The sequence below is a fragment of the Symphalangus syndactylus genome, chromosome 12 (assembly GCF_028878055.3).
Source record: "Symphalangus syndactylus isolate Jambi chromosome 12, NHGRI_mSymSyn1-v2.1_pri, whole genome shotgun sequence".
NCBI lineage: Eukaryota > Metazoa > Chordata > Mammalia > Primates > Hylobatidae > Symphalangus > Symphalangus syndactylus.
Genome location: NC_072441.2, coordinates 83,730,941 through 83,754,203, shown reverse-complemented (window position 1 = coordinate 83,754,203; position 23,263 = coordinate 83,730,941). Strand labels below are relative to the sequence as shown.

Genomic DNA, 23,263 nt, shown 5'->3' with positions numbered 1-23,263 from the left:
TTCTGTTGCTCACGCTGGAGTGCAGTGGCACGATCTCGGCTCACTGCAAGCTCCGCCTCCTGGGTTCACACCATTCTCCTGCCTCAGCCTCCCGAGTAGCTGGGACTACAGGCGCGTGCCACCACACCTGGCTAATTTTTTGTATTTTTTAGTAGAGACAGGGTTTCACCATGTTAGCCAGGATGGTCTCGATCTCCTGACCTTGTGATCCACCCACCTTGGCCTCCCAAAGTGCTGGGATTACAGGCGTGAGCCACCGTGCCCTGCCAATAATTTAAATTTTTTGAAGTAATTTAAAAATAATTGTTCAGGCTGGGCGCGGTGGCTCACGCCTGTAATCCCAGCACTTTGGGAGGCCGAGGCAGGCGGATCACGAGGTCAGGAGATCGAGACCACGGTGAAACCCCGTCTCTACTAAAAACACAAAAAATTAGCTGGACGTGGTGGCGGGCGCCTGTAGTCCCAGCTACTCGGAGATGCTGAGGCAGGAGAATTGTGTGAACCCGGGAGGCGGAGCTTGCAGTGAGCCGAGATCGCGCCACTGCACTCCAGCCTGGGTGACAGAGCGAGACTCCGTCTCAAAAAAAAAAAAAAATAAAATAATTGTTCAGAGAATGGTTCCATAGGCTTCATCAGACTGTCAAAGGAGTCCGTGGTAGAGAAAAAATTAAGAATACCTGCTTTGGCAGGGTGCAGTGGCTCACGCCTGTAATCCCACCACTTTGGGAGGCCAAGGCAGGCGGATCACCTGAGGTTGGGAGTTTGAGGCCAGCCTGACCAACATGGAGAAACCCCATCTCTACTAAAAATACAAAATTAGCCAGGCATGGTGGTGCATGCCTGTAATATCAGCTACTCAGGAGGCTGAGGCAGGAAAATTGCTTGTACCCAGGAGGTGGAGGTTGCGGTGAACCGAGATCGCACCATTGCACTGTAGCCTGGGCAATAAGAGCAAAACTCCGTCTCAAAAAACAAAAACAAAACAACAACAAAAAACAGAACACCTGCTCTGCTGACATGTTAACAGAGCAATAGAAAGGATCTTTAGTGGTAATTTCTGCTGTTCCCTGTATTCAGATAAGAATTGTCCCTTTCAGAAGCAAACAAGTGAGTATGTCCTATTTGTTGAAAGTTTATCCTTATTTATAACCATTGTGTAATTTTAGCCCCTTTCATTCTATTTCCCTATTTCCCTTTGAGTCGTAGAAATTTTATATTTCGGAAAAACCAGTCCAGTGGTTCTCTACTTTGGCTGTCTATTAGCATGGGGAACTTTGAAAAACTCCCAAGGCCCAGGCCACACCCTAGACCACTTAAATCAGAATTTGCAGAGGTGGAACCCAGGTATCAGTAGTTTATAAAGTCTCCCAGGGGATTCCAATGTGCAGGAGCTAGAAAATTAGTCTAATCTCCATTTAAGTGAGAAGTGAGACACATAGCTTGAGATTTATCCAAGATCACATCTATTTACATATGTCTTGTTATGGAAATTGAATAATGGAATCATCAAAATTGTATAGGATCAGTCAAGATACACATAACTCATTTAAGTTTAGGGAACCAGGGCCAGGCACGGTGGCTCACGCCACCACTGTAATCCCAGCACTTTGGGAGGCCGAGGCAGGTGGATCACTTGATGTCAGGAGTTCAAGACCAGCCTGGCCAACATGGGGAAACCCCGTCTCTACTAAAAATACAAAAATTAGCTGGGCATGGTGGCAGGCGCCTGTAACCCCAGCTACTCAGGAGGCTGAGAGAATCGCTTGAACCCGGGAAGTGGAGGTTGCAGTGAGCTGAGATCATGCCACTGTACTCCAGCCTAGGCAACAGAGGGAGACTTCGACTCAGAAAAAAAGTAGTAAGTTTAGGGAACCATATGGCAGCACTGCACCTAACATAGTTTGCCCAGTGCGTATCCATCTTACATGTCTTTACCTTTATTTGCCAGTCCAGTTCTCCTTGTTATAGGTGATCCTAAGACCCTACTTCATCTTGACAACTGTATTTAGAATTTGTACAAATAAATCTCTGCCTTCTGGTCAGGCTGTTTCACTTGCCAGCATTTTTGCAGCCTTTAATTGTTTGCCAGATGTATGTAAATATTACATGTTTTATGTAATGTAAAAAAATTCAAGATACAAAATTGAGTGATGCTTTTGCCCATATAATTCTCTTTACAACAGCTCAGTTCACGTATATATCATCTAACAGTGGCTTCCATAGAGTAGACATGTAATACATGCTTATTTAATTAATTAATAAAGGAAGATTTTTTTTCCTTCCTTGCAGGAACTTTGTATTAAAGCATCATGTATTCTTGGTCCGAAACTGGGAAAAGATTCATCAAAAACAGGAGGAAGTAAAGCACACCAGTGATAATATTCACTCAGCATCATTATATACCCGTTGGAATGGGATCTGCCGAGATGATGGGAATATCAAGTCTGGTAAGGCATTTGAAACATTTCTTTTTTTTTTTGAGACAGAGTTTCACTCTTGTTGCCCAGACTGGAGTGCAATGGCACGATCTAGGCTCACTGCAACCTCTGCCTCCTGGGTTCAAGCAATTATCCTGCCTCAGCCTCCTGAGTAGCTGGGATTACAGGCCCCCGCCACCACGCCCGGCTAATTTTTGTATTTTTAGTAGAGAGGGGGTTTTGCCATGTTGGCCAGGCTGGCCTGGAACTCCTGACCTCAGGTGATTCGCCTGCCTCGGCCTCCCAAAGTTCTGGGATTACAGGCGTAAGCCACCACACTCGGCTGAAACATTTCTATTAATTTATTTTAGTTGCTTTCCAGCAGATAATCTATTTAACAACTCCTTTTAGTATTGACCAAAAAAGTTATGATCCAAATATGTACGCATCAGTCAGTAATAACCTATCCATCCCAGTTCTTCAGCTTTCCTCTTTTTAGGGAATAGAAAGAAACCTCCTTCTACAGCCTTTCAAACATGACCTATGGTCTGAAATAGTCATTAGGTATCAGATAGATAGTGGGCCCTCTTTGTTACTTCCTACCTTGAAAATAACTTGCAGACAGAGTAAATAGTGATACCAAATCCACTGGGGAAATTGGGGTGGGGGATGGGTAATTATCAGTGGGTGGACGGGTCATTATCAGTTTGAAGACCTTTTTATCTCACATTCAGATTCAGCTGAGGACGGGTCATTTCTGACATTCAGATTCAGTGGGGGACGGGTCATTATCAGTTTGAAGACCTTTTTTTCTCACATTCAGATTAGCACTGTACTCACAAACCATCAGATTTCCTTTTTGTAACCTTCATGCATTAATAATATAACAGCACTCCTGAGTTCAGATATTTATTATCCAGAAGAGACTGAAAGCAGAGGAACTAGCATGTCCAAGCATCCTTTCTAACTGAAAATAGTGTTCAAAAGATCATGCTCTTTTTTTATCCTTTCCTTCTTCCCCTAAAACGGTAGAAGCAATTCTGTGTGATGTGTGAGGGATATGCTGAATGCTAACTAGATAGATTTAAAAATTTGCCCAGAATCTTACATCCTGTCAATGACTTGATTGGCATAAATTCTTTGAACTTATATCCTATTTACTTCTTCTAATAATAACAGATATCATTTACAGAGTGCTTACATGTCAGGCACTGAGCTAAACACATTAAAAGCATTATCTCATTTAACCTGCATTATTTCCTTATGAGGGAAGTACTACCATTATTACCATTTTATGTTTGAGAAGCTGAGACATGGGTTAAATAACTTGCCAAAATCACACAGCTAATAAGCAGTGACACCAGAATTCAGATGCTGATAGATTCATTTTGAAACCCAGACTTACAACTGCTATACTGTACTGCATTTGAGCACTAAGCTAAGGTCCCTCTTGCAGCATTTTGTCTCCAGTAAATTCCGGTGTTTCCTGATTTTTCATTACAGAAGGTAGAAAGAACTCTGTGCCCACTAATCTACCTAATCACTTCAGGGGAAAATAGAGCAAATGGCAGGAATCCATTGGGAAAGAGAAAGACATGTAGAGCTCCTTCTTTCCTAAAACTTAATTTTCACTTTATTCTTCCAGATGTCTTCATGACCCAGTTCTCTGCCCTGCAGACAGCTCGATCTGTTCGAACAAGACGGTTGGCAGCTGCAGAGGAAAATATTGAAGTGGCTCGGGCAGCCCGCCTAGCCCAGATCTTCAAAGAAATTTGTGATGGTATCATCTCTTATAAAGGTGACTATAACCACCTTCAAATTTGTTCTTTTTGTCTTTTTTTTTTTTTTTTAAATAAATAGAGATAGGGTCTTACTGTATTGCCCAGGCTAGTCTCAGACTCCTGGGCTCAAGTGATCCTTCTGTCTAGGCCTCCCAAAGTGCTGGGATTACGGGTATGAGCTACTGCTCGTGGGCATTTCTTTTCTTTTTCATTTCTTTTTCTGTCTCCTGATTATCTTTGATATTATAGTGGCTTTTTGCAGTTTTGTTAACCTAAGGATATAAAGAGGAAAATGGGGACCAAACTGCCCTAAGATGTAAGATGTAAAGTTTTGAATTTTGAGGCACCTATTCCATTTACATTCCCAAAATAAATCACACTCTCTGCTGCATTCTGTCTTTTTTGAGATGGAGGTCTCACTATGTTGCCTAGGCTGGTCTTGAACTCCTGGCCTCAAGCAATCCTTCTGTCTCGACCTCTCAAAGTTCTGGGATTGTAGGCATGAGCCACCATGTCTGTCTTGCATTCTCAAGTAGGCTTATCTCACCGAACATGCAACTGCAGTAAGTATATCTACCATGTCACTGCATTCTGAGGATGAAACACAGGCTCTTTTACTCTCTAGTGAAATTGCCAGAAATTAAGTATGGTAGCAAATGAGAAGTGGCCCCTCACCATAAATTCCATTTTCATAATACAGAGTAACTTTTACAGGAAAAATCAATTACAGAAAATATTCACAGTACAGTACTAAATTATTCAATATCTGGAATTTAATTGGATCCATACCCAACAGAATAACAGTAATTTATTTATTTATTTATTTATTTTATTTTACTTTTTTTTTTTTTTGAGACAAAGTCTCACTCTGTCGCGCGGGCTGGAGTGCAGTGGCATGATCTCAGCTCACTGCAGCCTCCACTTCCGGGTTCCAGCGATTCTCCTGCCTCAGCCTTCTGAGTAGCTGGGACTACAGGCACACACCACCACACCCGGCTAAGTTTTGTATTTTTTAGTAGAGACAGGGTTTTACCATATTGGCCAGGCTGGTCTTGAATTCCTGACCTTGTGATCCACCCGCCTCAGCCTCCCAAAGTGCTGGGATTACAGGCATGAGCCACCATGCCCGGCCTTTGTTTTTATTGTTTTAGACAGGGTCTCAGTCTGTTGCCCAGGTTGGAGTTCAGTGGTGCAATCTTGACTCACCACATTCTCCTCCTCATGGGTTCAGATGATTCTCCCACCTCAGCCTCCTGAGTAGCTGGGACTCCAAGTGTGCACCACCATGCCCAGCTAAATTTTGTATTTTTTGGTAGTGAGATGGGGTTTCAACATGTTAGCCAAGCCGTTTTCGAACTCCTGACCTCAAGTTCTCTGCCCACCTCAGCCTCCCAAAGTGCTGGGATTACAGGCGTGAGCCACTGTGCCCCGCCAAACAAATTTTTTTTTTTTTTTTGGAGACAGAGTCTCATTCTGTTGCCCAGGCTGGAGTGCAGTGGCACAATCTTGGCTCACTGCAACCTGTGCCTCCCAGGTTCAAGCAGTTCTCCTGCCTCAGCCTCCCAAGTATCTGGGATTGCAGACATGTGCCACCACACCCAGCTAATATTTTTGTGTGTGTGTGTTTTTAGTAGAGACAGGGTTTCACCATGTTGGCCAGGATGGTCTCAATCTCTTGACCTCGTGATCTGCCCACCTCAGCCTCCCAAAGTGCTGGGATTATAGGCGTGTGCCATCGCGCCCGGCCTTTTTTTTTCTTTTCCTTTTTCTTTTTCTTTCTTTTTCTTTTTTTTTTTTTTTTTTTTTAGGACGGAGTCCTGTTCTGTCACCCAGGCTGGAGTGCAATGGTGCAATCTCTGTTCACTGCAACCTCTGCCTCCCGGGTTCAAGTGACTCTCCTGCCTCAGCCTCCCGAGTAGCTGGGACTACAGGTGCATGCCACCACGCCCGGCTATTTTTTTTATTTTTAGTAGAGATGGAGTTTCCCCATGTTAGCCAGGATGGTCTTGATCTCCTGACCTCATGATCTGCCCGCCTTGACCTCTCAAAGTGCTGGGATTACAGGTGTGAGCCACCTCGCCCATTCTCAGCCAAACAGACTACTATTAATTAAGGGCAGTTAATGAGAACTAGGAAGCACTTTTTGGATAAGATATTCGTTTTGCTATTATAAGATTTGTTGAGTAGTAATTTGCCCTAAGCAGATTACCCTCAATAAGTTCCCATCTCTCATTCTTCATAGGAAGTTCTTCTCATTACCCAGCTAACATTGTGCTACCTTTCAAGCAGATACAACTATATCTTTCATATCCTAGACAATCTTAGAACTATCATTTGGGCCGGGTGCGGTGGCTCACGTTTGTAATCCCAGCACTTTGGGAGGCCGAGGTGGGCGGATCACGAGGTCAGGAGATCGAGACCACGGTGAAACCCCGTCTCTACTAAAAATACAAAAAATTAGCCTGGCGTGGTGGCGGGCACCTGTAGTCCCAGCTACTCGGAGAGGCTGAGGCAGGAGAATGGCATGAACCCGGGAGGCGGAGCTTGCTGTGAGCCCAGATTGCGCCACTGCACTCCAGCCTGGGCGACAGAGCAAGACTCCGTCTCAAAAAAAAAAGAACTATCATTTGATCCCTGCCTTTACCTACATATCTGAAAAAGTGGATTTTTCACAGGCCTTAAAAAGATTTGGATTTTTGGCCAGGCACAGTGGCTCATGCCTGTAATCCCAGCACTTTGGGAGGCCGAGGCGGGTGGATCACCTGAGGGTCAGGAGTTCGAGACTATCCTGGCTAACGTGGTGAAACCCTGTCTCTATTAAAAATACAAAAATTGGCCGGGCGCGGTGGCTCACGCCTGTAATCCCAGCACTTTGGGAGGCCGAGGCAGGTGGATCATGAGGTCAGGAGATCGAGACCAGCCTGGCTAACACAGTGAAACCTCGTCTCTACTAAAAATACAAAAAATGAGCTGGGCGCGGTGGCAGGTGCCTCTAGTCCCAGCTACTCGGGAGGCTGAGGCAGGAGAATGGCATGAACCCGGGAGGCGGAGCTTGCAGTGAGTCAAGATGACGCCACTGCACTCCAGCCTGGGTGACAGAGCGAAACTCTTGTCTCAAAAAAAAAAAAAAAAAAAAAAATTAGTTGGGCGTGGTAGTACACGCCTGTAGTCCCAGCTACTCGGGAGGCTGAGGCAGGAGAATTGCTTGAACCCAGGAGGTGGAGGTTGCAGTGAGCCAAGATCGTGCCATTGCACACCAGCCTGGGCGACAAGAGTGAGACTCTGTCTAAAAAAAAAAAAAAAAAAAGAAGGCTTGGATTTTTCTCTCACTTTTAATTTGAGGATTTGAGGGATTCTACTCTTCCAGTTAAGAGATGCTTGCCTCACTTGTATGGTGGAATCTTTCTACTAAACCTCACATTCTTTTGCAGATTCTTCCCGACAAGCACTGGCAGCTCCACTTTTGAACCTTCCCCCAAAGAAAAAGTAGGTTCACATTTGTGGGAATCATCTGAGTTTTTAAAAAGTGCTAAGTGTGCCAGATTGACACCCTGGCTTTGTGTTCCAGGAATGCTGATTATTATGAGAAGATCTCTGATCCCCTAGATCTTATCACCATAGAGAAGCAGATCCTCACTGGTTACTATAAGACAGTGGAAGCTTTTGATGCTGACATGCTCAAAGTCTTTCGGAATGCTGAGGTATTTTTCACTGACTTCAAACGGATTTCACAAGTTTGTTCTGTAGAGAATTAGTCTAGAAGTTTAAGATTTTTACCCTCCTCTATCAGCCGTATTTCTGGTTGGAAAAGCCAGTCATTTTTGAGTATCCTTGGGGTATGTGTTACAGTATACTAAATATTATAGAAGGCTATCTATGAAGACATTGATACGACTAGAATGGAAGGTTAAATCATTCCCCCCCAAAAAAAATAATTTTTGTAAAAAACTAATTTAGTATTAAATCTTTATGACTGCATTATATAGATATTTTAATACATTTAACTAATATCTGTAGTTTCTTTCCTCAAGAAAATAAGTACATGTGAAATATACAGAAATATGCATAGGTAAATGTTTATATATATGTGTGTGTGTGTGTGTGTGTATATATATAGATAGATATAGATATAGATATATATTTTTTTATGAGACAGAGTCTTGCTCTGTCACCCAGGCTGGAGCGCAATAGCGTGATCTCAGCTCACTGCAACCTCCACCTCCCAGGTTCAAGCAATTCTCCTGCCTCAGCCTCCTGAGTAGCTGGGATTACAGGCGCCTGCCACCACGCCTGGCTAATTTTGTATTTTTAGTAGAGACAGGGTTTCACCATGTTGGCCAGGCTGGTCTTGAACTCCTGACCTCAGGTGATCTGCCCGCCTTGGCCTCCCAGAGTGTTGGGATTACAGGCGTGAGCCACGGCGCCTGGCCAGTAATATATCTTGAGGATGGAATTGGGGAGTATCACAGTGATAAGACTATGGAATAGCTGAAGCTCATTGGAGAGAAAGTGGCCTTGAACTGATTTAAAGGACAGGATGGACTATTGTATGGTGCATAGAAGAGAGGAAATTATTCAGTAATTTTGACATACCTTGGAGAGGTGTTTGGAAGACAAAAGAGCCTACTAGATAAAGGAATAATAGAAGTTGAAAGACAAAATGAGAAAGAAAAATAGACAAGCGGGAGAAGAATTAGAGCAATCTTGAATTGTAACATTCTTCCTACTGAAACCCAGCTTCCACATAGATTCAACACCTGTAGATCTGTCACAGATATCTGCAAGACAAAGGTGTATGTTGAACTTCTACAGTACATTATGCTTGTGATATTAATTCATATTTCATGATCTCTGTGTATTTGATCTTGTGGACAAGAAGGCCCGTGACAGGAATTGAATGACAGATCAATTGAGCAAATGGAAAAATAACATGCAGATTCTAACTTGAATTCATTTTAGTTCAGTTTAAGTTGTTACCAACTGTCTGGCCATATATTCGATACTATTGAAAATCTGTTAACCAAAATGGGAGGGTAAAGAAAGTCATGCTACCTCTTCAGGTAAATTGTTAAGCCAAATTGAGAGGACCAAACATGATTTCTTTATTTGCTTTCTTCAGAAGTACTATGGGCGTAAATCCCCAGTTGGGAGAGATGTTTGCCGTCTACGAAAGGCCTATTACAATGCCCGGCATGAGGCATCAGCCCAGATTGATGAGATTGTGGGAGAGACAGCAAGTGAGGCAGACAGCAGTGAGACCTCAGTCTCTGAAAAGGAGAATGGGCATGAGAAGGACGACGATGTTATTCGCTGTATCTGTGGCCTCTACAAGGATGAAGGTCTCATGATCCAGTGTGACAAGTGCATGGTGAGGGTCAGGAAATGAAGCAGAAGCTTGGTCCTGATGAACACGGTGACTATATTCAAAGAAGAAGCCCATGCCTCTTTTGGATTGGCTTGAAAGACTGTTTATGAACTGTAACTTAGCCTTGGTTTCTGTTAGGTTTCTGTGTTTACCATATTGCCTTTCTCCTTTTATCTCTCTCTTTCACTTTATCCTTCCCTTCTTTTTCTTTCCTTCTCTCCTCTCTTCTTGTTTTTTTTTGTTTTGTTTTGTTTATAAGATAGGATCTTGCTCTGTCGCCCACACTGGAGTGCAGTGGCACGATCTCAGCTCACTGCAACCTCTGCCTCCCAGGCTCAAGCAATCCTCCCACCTCAGCCTCTCGAATAGCTGGGATTACAGATGTGTGCCACCATGCCCGGCTAATTTTTTGTACTTTTGTAGAGATGGGGTTTCACCATGTTGCCCAGGCTGGTCTCGAACTCCTGAGCTCAAGTGATCTGCCCACCTCGGCCTCCCAAAGTGTTGGGATTACAGGCGTGAGCCACCACGCCTGGCTCTTTCCTTCTTTCTGCCCACTTTCCACTGTACACTTCTTACATAATCTGGATCAAGGAAAATGACAGTATTTCATATAGTGCTTTGCCTTTTGAATCATTAGTGATAGTATACCCTATTAGTTGAATCCTCTGATAGAGTGAAATATGTTAATACATGTAGGGCTCCTGATGAAGAAGTCAAAGCCTGGATTTGAGCCCTAGTGTCCCCACTAATATATGTGAACGCATAACTTTATGTGTAAAGTGGCTGTAAGTAACACATAGGATTGTTGGGAGGCTAAAGTTAGGAGTAAAAAAAAAACATTTTGTAGCTGTAAAGCCTTTCAGAATAGTCATAGCAATTACTTAAATTACTTAGTTTAGTGGTCTATTCATTTGTTTTCCTATTCTCTGTCCATCTCCCCATTTTATGTGCCCAGATCTATAGATTATGAGTCAATGGGTATACTTTTGCTTAGAAAAGTCATTATTCTGTTTTCCTCCTATTTTACCATTTATCTCTAATTTCTCATTCACCCACTTAGCCTTAGTTCCTCTTTTACTTTACCCTGACCTATTGCTAATTTTTTATTCTGGGCTCCCAGGACACTCTCAATAAGTCATAGCCTCCATGTCCCCTCAAACTGTATGTTTTTCTACAGGTATGGCAGCACTGTGATTGTATGGGAGTGAACTCAGATGTGGAGCACTACCTTTGTGAGCAGTGTGACCCAAGGCCTGTGGACAGGGTAAGCTGCACCTCTGATAAAACTCTGATCTATAAGTAGGAGACGTAGCGCATGGTATCTTACCTGTCCTGCTCCTGCTTTGCAGAATTTCCTTTAATAGGTTGTTGTTGGCTGGGCGCGGTGGCTCACGCTTGTAATCCCAGCACTTTGGGAGGCCGAGGCGAGCGGATCACGAGGTCAGGAGATCGAGACCACGGTGAAACCCCGTCTCTACTAAAAATACAAAAAAGTTAGCCGGGCGTGGTGGCGGGCGCCTGTAGTCCCAGCTACTTGGAGAGGCTGAGGCAGGAGAATGGCGTGAACCCGGGAGGTGGAGCTTGCAGTGAGCCGAGATCGCGCCACTGCACTCCAGCCTGGACGACAGAGCGAGACTCCGTCTCAAAAAAAAAAAAAAAAAAAAATAGGTTGTTGTTCAGCCTCTCTGGGCCTTGGTTTCTTAAACTTTACATTAAGGGTCATAATTCTGTTTTTCCCTATTTCAGGAGTATGATCAAAGGGAAAATAAAATACTTAGAAATCTGTGGAAGGAATGGCGCTATATAAAACTAAGGTTTTTGGCCAGGCACGGTCGCTCATGCCTGTAATCCTAGCACACTGGGAGGCTAAGGCGGATGGATTGGCTGAGCTCAGGAGTTCGAGACCAGCCTGGGCAACACAGTGAAACCCCATCTCTACTAAAATACAAAAAAAATTAGCTGGGCATGGAGGCGTGCACCTGTAGTCTCAGACTTGGGTAGCTGAGGCAAGAGAATTGCTAGAAGCTGGGAGGTAAATGTTGCAGTGAGCCAAGATCACACCAGTGCACTCCAGCCTGGGCGACAGAGCAAGCCTCCATCTCTTAAAAAGAAAAAAAAACAAGCCAGGCGCGGTGGATCATGAGGTCAAGAGTTCAAGACCAGCCTGGCCAAGATGGTGAAACCCTGTCTCTACTGAAAATTCAAAACTTAGCCAGGCATGGTGGCAGGTGCCTATAATCCCAGCCACTCAGGAGTCTGAGGCAGGTGAATCACTTGAACCCAGGAGGCAGAGGCTGCAGTGAGCCAAGATCGCACCACTGCACTCTAGCCTGGGCAACAGAGCAAGACTCTGTCTCAAAAAAAAAAATTTTAAAAAGCTGGGCGTGGTGGCTAACGCCTATAATCCCAGCACTTTGGGAGGCCGAGGCGGGCAGATCACAAGGTCAAGAGATAAAGACCATCCTCGGCTGGGCGCAGTGGCTCACGGCTGCAATCCCAACATTTTGAGAGGCCGAGGCGGGTGGATCATGGGGTTAGGAGTTCAAGACCAGCCTGGCCAATATGGTGAAACCCCGTCTCTACTAAAAACTACAAAAAAAATTAGCCGGGTGCAGTGGCAGGTGCCTGTAATCCCAGCTACTTGGGAGTCTGAGGCAGGGGAATCACTTGAACCTGGGCGGCAGAGGTTGCAGTGAGCCAAGATCACGCCACTGCACTCTAGCCTGGGTGACAGAGTGAGACTCAGTCTCAAAAAAAAAAAAAAGGCCATCCTGGCTAACATGGTGAAACCCCATCTCTACTAAAAATACAAAAATTAGCTGGGTGTGGTGTTGCGCGCCTGTAGTCCCAGCTACTCGGGAGGCTGAGGCAGGAGAATTCACTTGAATCTGGAGGCGGAAGTTGCAGTGGGCCGAGATCGCACCACTGCACCCTAGCCTGCCGACAGAGCGAGACTCCGTTTCATAAAAAAAACAAAAACAAAACTGAGGTTTTTATAAACACATCAGATGTTCATGAAAGGAATAGCTTACAAAATCCAGAACTTGGTACCCTTAACGTCTTTATGTTAGACGGTGGTTTAAGTGAAAAGAGCACTGGACTCAGAATCAGCAAAGGTTAGTGTTAGGCTCACTTCATAGGAGAGAGGGTAAGTGGCTTGCCTAAGTCATTAAGTGGGTTCTATGCTTGGCTCTGCTATCTTTATATGTGTGATTTTGGGCAAGTCATTTTTAAAAAAAGAAGAGATTTAGGCAGTATTTCTTAACAATGTTGCTGTTGTCATGTTTAGGTGAATAGTTCTTGTTGTGAGGGATGCATTTCAGAATGTTTGGCTTCCTTGGACCTTGGGCATTAAATACCAGTAGCATACCGCAATCATTGTAATAATTAGTCTCCCTTCACACATTTTCATATGGCCCCTAGATTACATAGAGCAACTACACAATTAGTGCTTCATAAAACATAGATTGAGATACTTAGCCTGTCAGTTTTGTCCTCTACCTTCGCTTTTCCAGGTTTAACAACTCTAGTTGCTTTCATCTTTTTTGTGTACCTGTAGTGTATTGAAATGACTAAACAGTAAGTTTTGATTGATTGAGAATTCTAGGTTGAGAAATAAGTAGGTTGAATGCAGTAATTCCAGCCCTTATACATTGGCTTTCTACTCCTGTCAGGAGGTTCCCATGATCCCTCGGCCCCACTATGCCCAACCTGGCTGTGTCTACTTCATCTGTTTGCTCCGAGATGACTTGCTGCTTCGTCAGGGTATGTATATAGGAGCTAACCCTACTTGTCAGAGGTGACCTTTCTGAATAGTAAGAAGGCTCTGCTGTCTCCATCATAGTCATTGTCTCCATGCGGCCTCGAATAGCAATAGAGTAGAAGTTTCTATATCTGTAGTCCTTGTGCTTACATGCATCACCTCTCCACCAAATAATACTAATTTGAAATGACAGACATGTTATAAAGCTAATTTTAAGACTGGGAGAAACACATAGGAAGCTCAAGAAATGGAGGCCGGGCGCGGTGGCTCACGCTTGTAATCCCAGCACTTTGGGAGGCCGAGGCGGGCGGATCACGAGGTCAGGAGATCGAGACCACGGTGAAACCCCGTCTCTACTAAAAATACAAAAAATTAGCCGGGCGTGGTGGCGGGCGCCTGTAGTCCCAGCTACTCGGAGAGGCTGAGGGGGGAGAATGGCGTGAACCCGGGAGGCGGAGCTTGCAGTGAGCCGAGATTGCACCACTGCACTCCAGCCTGGGCGACAGAGCGAGACTCCGTTTCAAAAAAAAAAAAAGGAAGCTCAAGAAATGGAATGCCTCCCTTATATTATTGTCATAGCTTAGAATTGATTATCATCACTTAACGCTGCTGCTTTTAACTCTCTCTGTTTATACTGTTTCAGATTATGAGTTCTGTGTAGACCCTGAGTCAGATAAACAGATGCCTAACAGAATTCATACAAGAATTGTTTTATGTTTCTTCTGTGTTCTGGGTCTTCCTAGGTGACTGTGTGTATCTGATGAGGGATAGTCGGCGCACCCCTGATGGCCACCCGGTCCGTCAGTCCTATCGACTGTTATCTCACATTAACCGAGATAAACTTGACATCTTTCGCATTGAGAAGCTTTGGAAGAATGAAAAGTATGTGCTGAGGTCCTGTCCTTTTCTTCCACCCGTGCTGTACCAGTGGAGCTGAATGTTCACTAGGATCTTGCTAATCAACTAAACCTCTCCCTTCTCACTTTTCCTTTTTTTAGAGAGGAACGGTTTGCCTTTGGTCATCATTATTTCCGTCCCCACGAAACACACCACTCTCCATCCCGTCGGTTCTATCATAATGAACTATTTCGGGTGCCACTCTATGAGATCATTCCCTTGGAGGCTGTAGTGGGGACCTGCTGTGTGTTGGACCTTTATACGTATTGTAAAGGTAAGTGATCTGGGCTAGTTAAAAAATGACCTCGGCCAAGTGCAGTGGCTCACGCCGGTAATCCCAGCAGTGTGGGAGGCCAAGGCAGGCAGATTGCTTAAGCCCAGTAGTGTGAGACCAGCCTGGCCAACGTGGCAAAACTCTGCCTCTATAGCCAGGCATGGCAGTGTAGGCCTGTAGTCCCAACTACTGGGAGGATTGCTGAGCCTGGGAGGCAGAGGTTGCAGTGAGCCAAGATCGCACCACTGCACTCCAACCTGTGCAACAGAATGAAACCCTGCCTCAAAAAAAAAAAAAATGACCTCAATGACCTCATGTCTCCTGTTCATTGCCCACCCATTCTTGTTGCCTGTGTATGATGAAAGATTCTCCAAGGCTAGCTATGAAACTTCAGAGAGCTCTACTATATTTTTTCCTTTCTTTTACCTAGTGCTTAGTACTCAATAAAAGTTTATTCTTTTTTATTAAATTTAGTTAATTTTGTTAATACTGTGTACTAATTTCAAATTCCAGCTCTACCACATTTTATCTATGTTCCCTTGTGGAATTTACTTAATCTAAGTATCAGTTTCCCATTGAAAATAAGGATTATCTATTTTAAAGAGTTCTTAAAAGATTATATAAAATAATCTACAAAAGCACTCAGCCTAGTTTATGGCTTAGAGTAAAAGCTCAATATATGTTATTTGTCTTTATTAACAGAGTTCAGTTGCCTAGACTGTTCTGTCAGAATCATAGCAAAATAGTCTAAAAGAGTATGTATTCCATTCCAAAACTGACAGACTTCTTGCAGTTCTGTGTGATACTGATGAGTCCCTTGTCTCAGTTAAAAAGTATTCATTTACAAATGTGTTTCCCTCAAATTTATACCTCTGTTCTTTTCTTGTAACTCCCTGTAACCTGCTCTGTTTTTCCCTCAAAATACTCCCTCACAGATCCCTGTAGCACTCAGTTTACATTTCTGGTTTATTCCCATCCATTCTGCTGTATATTTACTTTATCCTTTGTTGACACTAGTGTCTGAGAACTCTTTGTCTGGCAACTACCAAATGCTTAGTTGTCCTGCCTCTCTAAATAGCTACCATGTAGGGTTTTAAGGGTCTAGCTACTCTCCCATTGGTGTGTATGGGGTCTTTGGGCAGCTCAGGGGGAGAAATGGGGAAATAGGATTCCTTAACACTGGTTGGACCCATAGGGAGACCCAAAGGAGTGAAGGAGCAAGATGTGTACATCTGTGATTATCGGCTTGACAAGTCAGCACACCTGTTTTACAAGATCCACCGGAACCGCTATCCTGTCTGCACCAAACCCTATGCTTTTGATCACTTCCCCAAGAAGCTCACTCCCAAAAAAGATTTCTCGGTGAGTCTCCTTCCTTTCTTAACACTACATGTTAGGACAATCTGGTTCATGCATGAAATTCACTGAGTGAAAATCTTCATGTAGTTCTCTGCTTCTTCATCCAAATTCCATCCCAAACTATGGAAATCTCTGTCTCTATTTGGGACATTTGAACAGCATAAGTACATTTCCTCACATAGACTGTATCTCAGAAAATTGTTGATATAGTGTTATACCTTTCCCCTTTTCTCTTTCGTCTGTTTAACCTTTGCTGGCGAGCCCCATTCTGTAGATTTTTGTTTTGTTTTGTCTTTCACACCCATAATTTTAAGAAGCAAGAACCCTGAAAAACTCCTTTTTTTCCTCTCTCACATTGAGAACACACCTGTAAAAGAAGAACCTTCACAGAAAATAATTCAGTGCTTTTTCTTTTTATGCCTGCATTAAAAATGGAAGACACCATCATTATATAAAATTTGTGAGCTAGGCACGGTGGCTCACGCCTGTAATCCCAGCACTTTGGGAGGCCTAGGCGGGCGGATCACGAGGTCAGGAGATCGAGACCATCCTGGCTAACACAGTGAAACCCCCTCTCTACTAAAAATACAAAAAATTAGCCAGGCGTGGTGGCGGGTGCCTGTAGTCCCAGCTACTCGGGAGGCTGAGGCAAGAGAATGGCGTGAACCCAGGAGCCGGAGCTTGCAGTGAGCCAAGATCACGCCACTGCACTCCAGCCTGGATGACAGAGCAAGACTCCGTCTCAAAACAAAACAACAACAAAACAAAATTTCTGGTGGTGGTGTTTATTGTATAAACATCATGGTGGCTCACATGTGTAATCATAGCACTTTGGGAGGCTGAGACAGGAGGATCACTTGAGCCCAGGAGTTTGAGGTTACAGTGAGCTGATTGTGCCACTGCACTCCAGCCTGAGTGACAGAGCCCTCTCTCAAAAAAAAAAAAAAAAAAATTAAGTATAGAAGCATTAAGAGGAAAAAAGTTATATATATACTCCACTATCCAGAAAATAACCATTATTAACATTTTCATTTTCAGGCTTTTTCCTGGTATTTTTTCTTTCAAATTGTTGAGAACCATGTGCCAATTATATGTTTTGTCATTCATCATTCCGTAAAGATTTTGATCATCCATTCATCTGTTTGCTCTTATAAAACCCTGGCTGAGCTCCTCATCTTTGAGTCTTCTTTTAGTGGGCCTGTAAAAATTCATAGCTGTCACCCTGGAATCCTTAGAAATAATCTAACTAGGGCCAGGCGCAGTGGCTCTCACCTGTAATCCCAGAACTTTGGGATGCTGAGGCGGGTGAATCACAAAGTCAGGAGATTGAGACCAGCCTGGCCGACATGGTGAAACCCCATCTCTACTAAAAATACAAAAATTAGCCAGGCGTGGTGGCGTGCACTTGTAATCCCAGTTACTCAGGAGGCTGAGGCAGAAGAATCGCTTGAACCCAGAGGCAGAGATTGCAGTGAGCCAAGATCGCACCACTGCACTCCAGCCTGGCAATAAGGGCAAGACTCTCAAAAAAAAAAAAAAAAAAAAGAAAGAAAAATAATCTAACCAGAAAACAAAGCAATACATTCCTATTTTCCCTATTTTTTTTTTTTAATTTTCCAGACCGTCTTTTGTATTCTCTGCCCACCACCAGGTCTTTCCTCACATCTAGACTTATTTGGTTTTGCTTGCTCAATCAATAGCTTACTGACTAGCTTTGAAACCCCAGCCTTAACTACAGTCATGTGCAACATGTTTCAGTCAACATTGGACTGCATATACAACGGTGATCCCATAAGATTATAATGGAGCTGAAGAATTCCTATAATCTAGTGATGTCATAGCTGTCATAACATATTGCAATGTAATACCTTTTCTTTTTTTTTTTTTTTTTTTGAGACGGAGTCTCGCTCTGTCGCCCAGGCTGGAGTACAGTGGCGCAATCTCGGCTCACTGCAAGCTCCGCCTCCCGGGTTCACGCCATTCTCCTGCCTCAGCCTCTCCGAGTAGCTGGGACTACAGGCGCCCGCCACCACGCCCGGCTAATTTTTTTGTATTTTTAGTAGAGACGGGGTTTCACCGTCGTCTCGATCTCCTGACCTTGTGATCCGCCCGCCTCGGCCTCCCAAAGTGCTGGGATTACAAGCGTGAGCCACCGCGCCCGGCCTAATGTAATACCTTTTCTATGTTTAGATACACAATACTTACCATTGTATTACAACTGCCTACAGTATTCAGTACAGTACTGTGCTGTATATATAGGCTTGTAGCCTAGGAGCAATAGGCTATACTAAATAGCCGAGGTGTATAGTAGGCTATACTAAGTAGCCGAGGTGTATAGTAGGCTATACTATCTAGGTTTGTGTAAGGACACTTTATGATGTTTACGTAACAATCAAATCACCTGATGACATATTTCTCAGAACATATCCCCATATGTCCCCAAGCGACATATGACTGTATTTAAAAGGTGAAATGGGGTAGAGAAAATTGTGCACTTACCCCTCCCATTGTCATCCTGGGAGCACAAAATGCTGATAATCATTGTGGCCTGCATATTCATAGAAGTACTAAATTTCTCATCTTAAAACAAAGTCACCCAACTTGTCTACTGCCCTACTGTGTTCCTTATCCTGACTGGCCCCAGAAGAGAGTTAGCTTTCCCAGCTTCTGCAATATGCTTACCTCTTCCTTTTCTTCTCTGCAGCCTCATTACGTCCCAGACAACTACAAGAGGAATGGAGGACGGTAAGTCCTATGGGGGGATATGAGGATCCTAAGGGATTGACTAAGAGCTTGAATGGATCAAGAAAACAAACAACTACCCACTCAGCTCCACTTCTAGGACTGGGTCTTCTCTGCAGAGTAGCCCAGTGTAGTGCTAGCACTATGGAAGAACTAAATTTCAGTAGATGTGGTCCCATTATGGAGCCTTAGTTGGAGCAACAGAGAGATGTGCAAGGAGTAGAGACAGAGATTTGGAACAGAACTCCAGACTAGAAAAGTTTCTTTTAGATGTCTGTAAGCTTTCCCCATTACCTCAAGGTATATCAGCTCTTGGTACCTCTATCAAGGAACAGATGTAGCCAGTACAGTTTTCACTGAGCTATGAACTATGGGTTCATAGTTTTTATTTTTGCTTATTTTGTGCATGAGGATTATTCCTGAAGAAAGATGACAGACGGCTTTTTCTCCAGTCTCGTCATCTGTTGAATGGGGGCATAACAACTGCTTTACCTACACCAATAGCTTACCATAAGGGAGAAAATATTAGACTATTGATGTGAAAAAGGGAAGCAGGAAAATTTAAAACTCCATTTAAATATTTATTATTGTAGTTGGATTACTGGCATCACAGGGTTGTACCATACTTCTCTAGTCATGAAGCAATCATGTAGAACCAGCTAAGCAATTTTATTAGCCCTTGTATATTTTATGGATTCCTATACCATTTGTGCATATTCCTAAGAGAAATAATAAAAGTTGAATTTTATAAATAAATTTCAGGTAAAGGCAGTGTTTTGTTCAAATAATATAAAGTGAAAACGAGAGTCAAGTTTCTTACCTCAAGCTAAGGCTCTAACTGCTGGACTCCAGGATCTCAAGCCATCCTGAGGCCTCCTACCCTTCATCTCCTTTTCCTCCTCAATTCTTACTCTAAATTCAGATATCCTTTGGCAGATCATCCTGGAAGTCTGAGCGCTCAAAGCCACCCCTAAAAGACTTGGGCCAGGAGGATGACGCTCTACCCTTGATTGAAGAGGTTCTAGCCAGTCAAGAGCAAGCAGCCAATGAGATACCCAGCCTGGAGGAGCCAGAACGGGAGGGGGCCACTGCTAAAGTCAATGAAGGTGAAAAAAAAACAGAGGAAAGTAGTCAAGAACCCCAATCAACCTGTACCCCTGAGGAACGACGGCATAACCAACGGGAACGACTCAACCAGATCTTGCTCAATCTCCTTGAAAAAATCCCTGGAAAAAATGGTAAGAATAATCAGGTTCATATCTAGGGTTTAAGATAAATGCAAAATGAGAGGGAATGGAAAAAAATTGTAATTACTGGTTCAGCACCAAAGTATTCTAAGAAAATGGTGTAGTTCTTTCATAGGCTTGCTTTTAGTTACATCTTGGGAGTGAAACTGGAAGGTGAGATGATCTCCTCTAAACAACCATCTTTTTCATGCACGGTTGGAGGATGGTCTAAACTGCTTATAGGTCAGAAAAGGAATCATTGAGTTCGTGTGCTCTCCTTAGAGCTCAAATCTGGAATAAAGAGTAGGAGATTGGTGGCCGGGCGCGGTGGCTCACGCTTGTAATCCCAGCATTTTGGGAGGCCGAGGTGGGTGGATCACGAGGTCAGGAGATCGAGACCATGATGAAACCCCGTCTCTACTAAAAATACAAAAAAAAATTAGCCGGGCGTGGTGGCGGGCGCCTGTAGTCCCAGCTACTCGGAGAGGCTGAGGCAGGAGAATGGCGTGAACCCGGGAGGCGGAGCTTGCAGTGAGCCGAAATTGCACCACTGCACTCCAGCCTGGGCGACAGAGCAAGACTCCATCTCAAAAAAAAAAAAAAAAAAAAAAAATAGGAGATTGGTATTTTGATGAGCCTCCTTGGTTCTGTTTTCAGCCATTGATGTGACCTACTTGCTGGAGGAAGGATCAGGCAGGAAACTGCGAAGGCGTACTTTGTTTATCCCAGAAAACAGCTTTCGAAAGTGACCCTCAAAGAATGAGAACCTCAAGCATCTGGGATCCAGTGGAGCTAATCAGTCCTGCCTCCTGCTCTCTGGGTATAGACAGGGGTGGGAAGGGTCCGTCCGGGCAAGGGGAATGGGGCCATGTTGTTGACATTAGGTACTTAATAAGCCTTGGAGCTAGTGGAGAGGGAGAGGAAAGGGTTCTGTCCAAGACAGTTCAGGTTAATTAATTTTCCTCTCCATTGCTTCACCTTAAGGGTTAATAATGTAGAGAGGAGGGAGGACCACATTGATGACCAGAACCTACTGGTACTTTATAGCATTTGCCCCACCCCACAGCTTAGGTTTTTCTGTCATCCTCAGATCCCACAGGCATTGCTAAGAAGCTACTTCCTATACCCAGGTATAACTCAAAATCCAAAAGGATAGGACCAGGATCCCTATTCCTACCCCATCTATTCTCTATTGGCTCCAAGAGCTACCCCAGAGACCTTAAACAGAAACAGTAGCTGAGGCTTCTTCCTAGATACCTGACTAGGGAAGTTTGTCTCTCCTTTCTTGCCCAACCAGGTCAAAGTAAAATGTGAGTTGACAGCTCAAAGCACTTGTAACTGCTGCCCCCTCCCTACCTCTACTCCCCAAAATGGAATCATAGGATAGGGAAGGCCCCCATGGGGTCAGAAGGGCATGATAGTTCTTGCAATTATTTTTGTTTTACCCTTCATAACCTGTCAAACATATTTTTTTCTAGTGAGAAAGCCAGGCCCCCGCCAGCACACATGCTGTTTTTAATGCGCTGTAGTTCTTGTGTGTCTGCTGTGCTGTGCAAATGGAGATTCAGTTCAAAATAAAATCATTTAAAAACCTACATAAAAATAACTCTAAACCCACCCCCGCAACAAAAGTCACTACATAAACTGTTCAGCAGTATTCACCTATCAGAGTATTTGCTGTGAGTATAGATTATCAATTGAAAACACTACTCTTGTTTTCTTAATTGTACAGTTTTCAATGTCCCTTTCTTAAAGAGACAGTGTATTTCTCTTCACCGCAGTCCCATCTTCCTTCACCCTCCTGAATGACATCAGGAGGTATATCCAGGGTGTCTCCTTCCTTCCTACTCTCTTGACCAGAAGTTAACAGACTATACTGTCTCTTTAAAAATAAAATTAAAAAGCTTTGTTGTCTTTTCAGACATACATATGCATATATGTTTTAGATGTTCTAAGAGAAAAGATGGTTTTTAAATGTGCCAAGTTGTGTGTGTGTGTATATATATATATGTATGTGTGTGTATATATAATGTGTGTGTATGTATATGTATATATATATATATATATATATATATATATATACACACACACATCTGCTGTGTGATTGGTAAGCAATACAATAGTAAACATGTCCCCATTACTTTTTTCTAATATTGGACCAATGCTGTCCTAATTGTACATTTCCCCTTACGGTGACGATGCTCTGACTCGTTTAGGTAGACACATTGACCACCTTCCATTCCATTGAATATTTTTTTCTTTTTCCCCTTTCTGTGTCATTCTTGAGGAAAAAACAAAAGAGATAGGGGATGCCAATGATCCCCTTGAGCAGAGAAAAAAAGCAAAATAAATATTTTATTAAAGAAAAAAGAGAATTAAGAAAATAGTTTGGAGTATTTTCTTACTGTAGAGAAGCACTGTACATTACTAAGAGACCTGGGTATAAGATACTCACATGTGGAGCTGGAAAAATCGCATGTCCAAGCCCGTTTGAGTGGTTTCTTTTGTTTTTCATTGCAGGGAGTGGGTGGGAGGGAGGTGGGACTAGGGGCACTTTGGGGGTCTCCTTTTAGTCAAAAGCGAGAAAATGACAAGAAAGAGATTAAAATTCAATGTTTCCTTTATAGTGTTAAACACTAAAATTTTAAAAAAGATGAAAAAGAAAAAAAAACTTTGTAAAATGCGAGAACAGAAGCAAAAGACACTACGCTCTGTCATTTTATCTTTCTTTTGTTGAAAGACTAAAAAAAAAACTGAAATGTTTTTTAGACAATCAAATGTTAGGTAAGTGCAAAAACTTGTTTTTTCTTACTGGTGTAGAAATTAATGCCTTTTTTTATTTTTCAGTTATTTTATAATAACGAAATAAAAAGAACCCCCCAGCTGCCAGGCGGGTTTTGGTGTTTGAAATGCGGGGCAAAGCACTACATCACTGCAAATAGATACAGAGTTAGTCTGCATGTCTGTAGGCTGTGTGATTGCGGAAAATATAAATGCTGCTAATATATTTCCTTTTTACAAAAGCATATCTAAATAGATGATTGTTTTGACGTTAATCTTTGTAAATTATGTATTACCAATTTTAACATTGGATGTAATTGCATACAAAGCTTGCATCTCAATCCTTGAAAGTCTAGTATTAAATGGAAAAAACTTTTCCTAACTGTGGACTGATGAGCTTGCTATTTTTTTCTCCTTCTTATCCCCACTTATCTTCCAAGAACAACTTCATCCTGTTTCCAAGGGGATCTTTCTGAAACAACATCATAAACATGCTAGGCTGCACATGAGCACACTCACTGCCGTTGACTATTGGATAAAGTCATTTCTTCAGTACTAGGATCTTTCTAGTCTGGACCCAGCCTAATCAATCAGCGCAATAATAACACACACCAAATGTCCAGTTGCTTTGTTGTTTGTTGTTTTTGAGACAGAG

The 23,263-nt window shown here is 43.1% G+C and overlaps 1 protein-coding gene and 1 long non-coding RNA gene across 9 annotated transcripts in view; both read left to right on the top strand.

The window, feature by feature from the left end:
- ASH1L (ASH1 like histone lysine methyltransferase) overlaps positions 1 to 22,990 on the top strand; it is a 237,985-nt gene extending 214,995 nt beyond the window's left edge. For all 8 annotated transcript variants that reach the window (XM_063626691.1, XM_063626693.1, XM_063626692.1 and 5 more), the window contains 13 exons: positions 2,290 to 2,447; positions 4,063 to 4,215; positions 7,630 to 7,684; positions 7,767 to 7,899; positions 9,318 to 9,566; positions 10,744 to 10,830; positions 13,241 to 13,331; positions 14,073 to 14,211; positions 14,328 to 14,500; positions 15,696 to 15,862; positions 18,564 to 18,604; positions 19,538 to 19,839; positions 20,485 to 22,990. In XM_063626691.1, coding sequence (XP_063482761.1) covers positions 2,290 to 2,447; positions 4,063 to 4,215; positions 7,630 to 7,684; positions 7,767 to 7,899; positions 9,318 to 9,566; positions 10,744 to 10,830; positions 13,241 to 13,331; positions 14,073 to 14,211; positions 14,328 to 14,500; positions 15,696 to 15,862; positions 18,564 to 18,604; positions 19,538 to 19,839; positions 20,485 to 20,576 — 1,840 coding nt within the window. In that variant the 3' untranslated portion in view covers positions 20,577 to 22,990. The remainder of the gene's footprint in view (positions 1 to 2,289; positions 2,448 to 4,062; positions 4,216 to 7,629; positions 7,685 to 7,766; positions 7,900 to 9,317; positions 9,567 to 10,743; positions 10,831 to 13,240; positions 13,332 to 14,072; positions 14,212 to 14,327; positions 14,501 to 15,695; positions 15,863 to 18,563; positions 18,605 to 19,537; positions 19,840 to 20,484) is intronic.
- On the top strand, positions 10,852 to 11,337 carry LOC134734415 (uncharacterized). Its single transcript, XR_010117599.1, has 2 exons — positions 10,852 to 10,930; positions 11,235 to 11,337. It is a non-coding gene; the product is annotated as an uncharacterized lncRNA (long non-coding RNA).
- Positions 22,991 to 23,263: the final 273 nt, after the last annotated feature.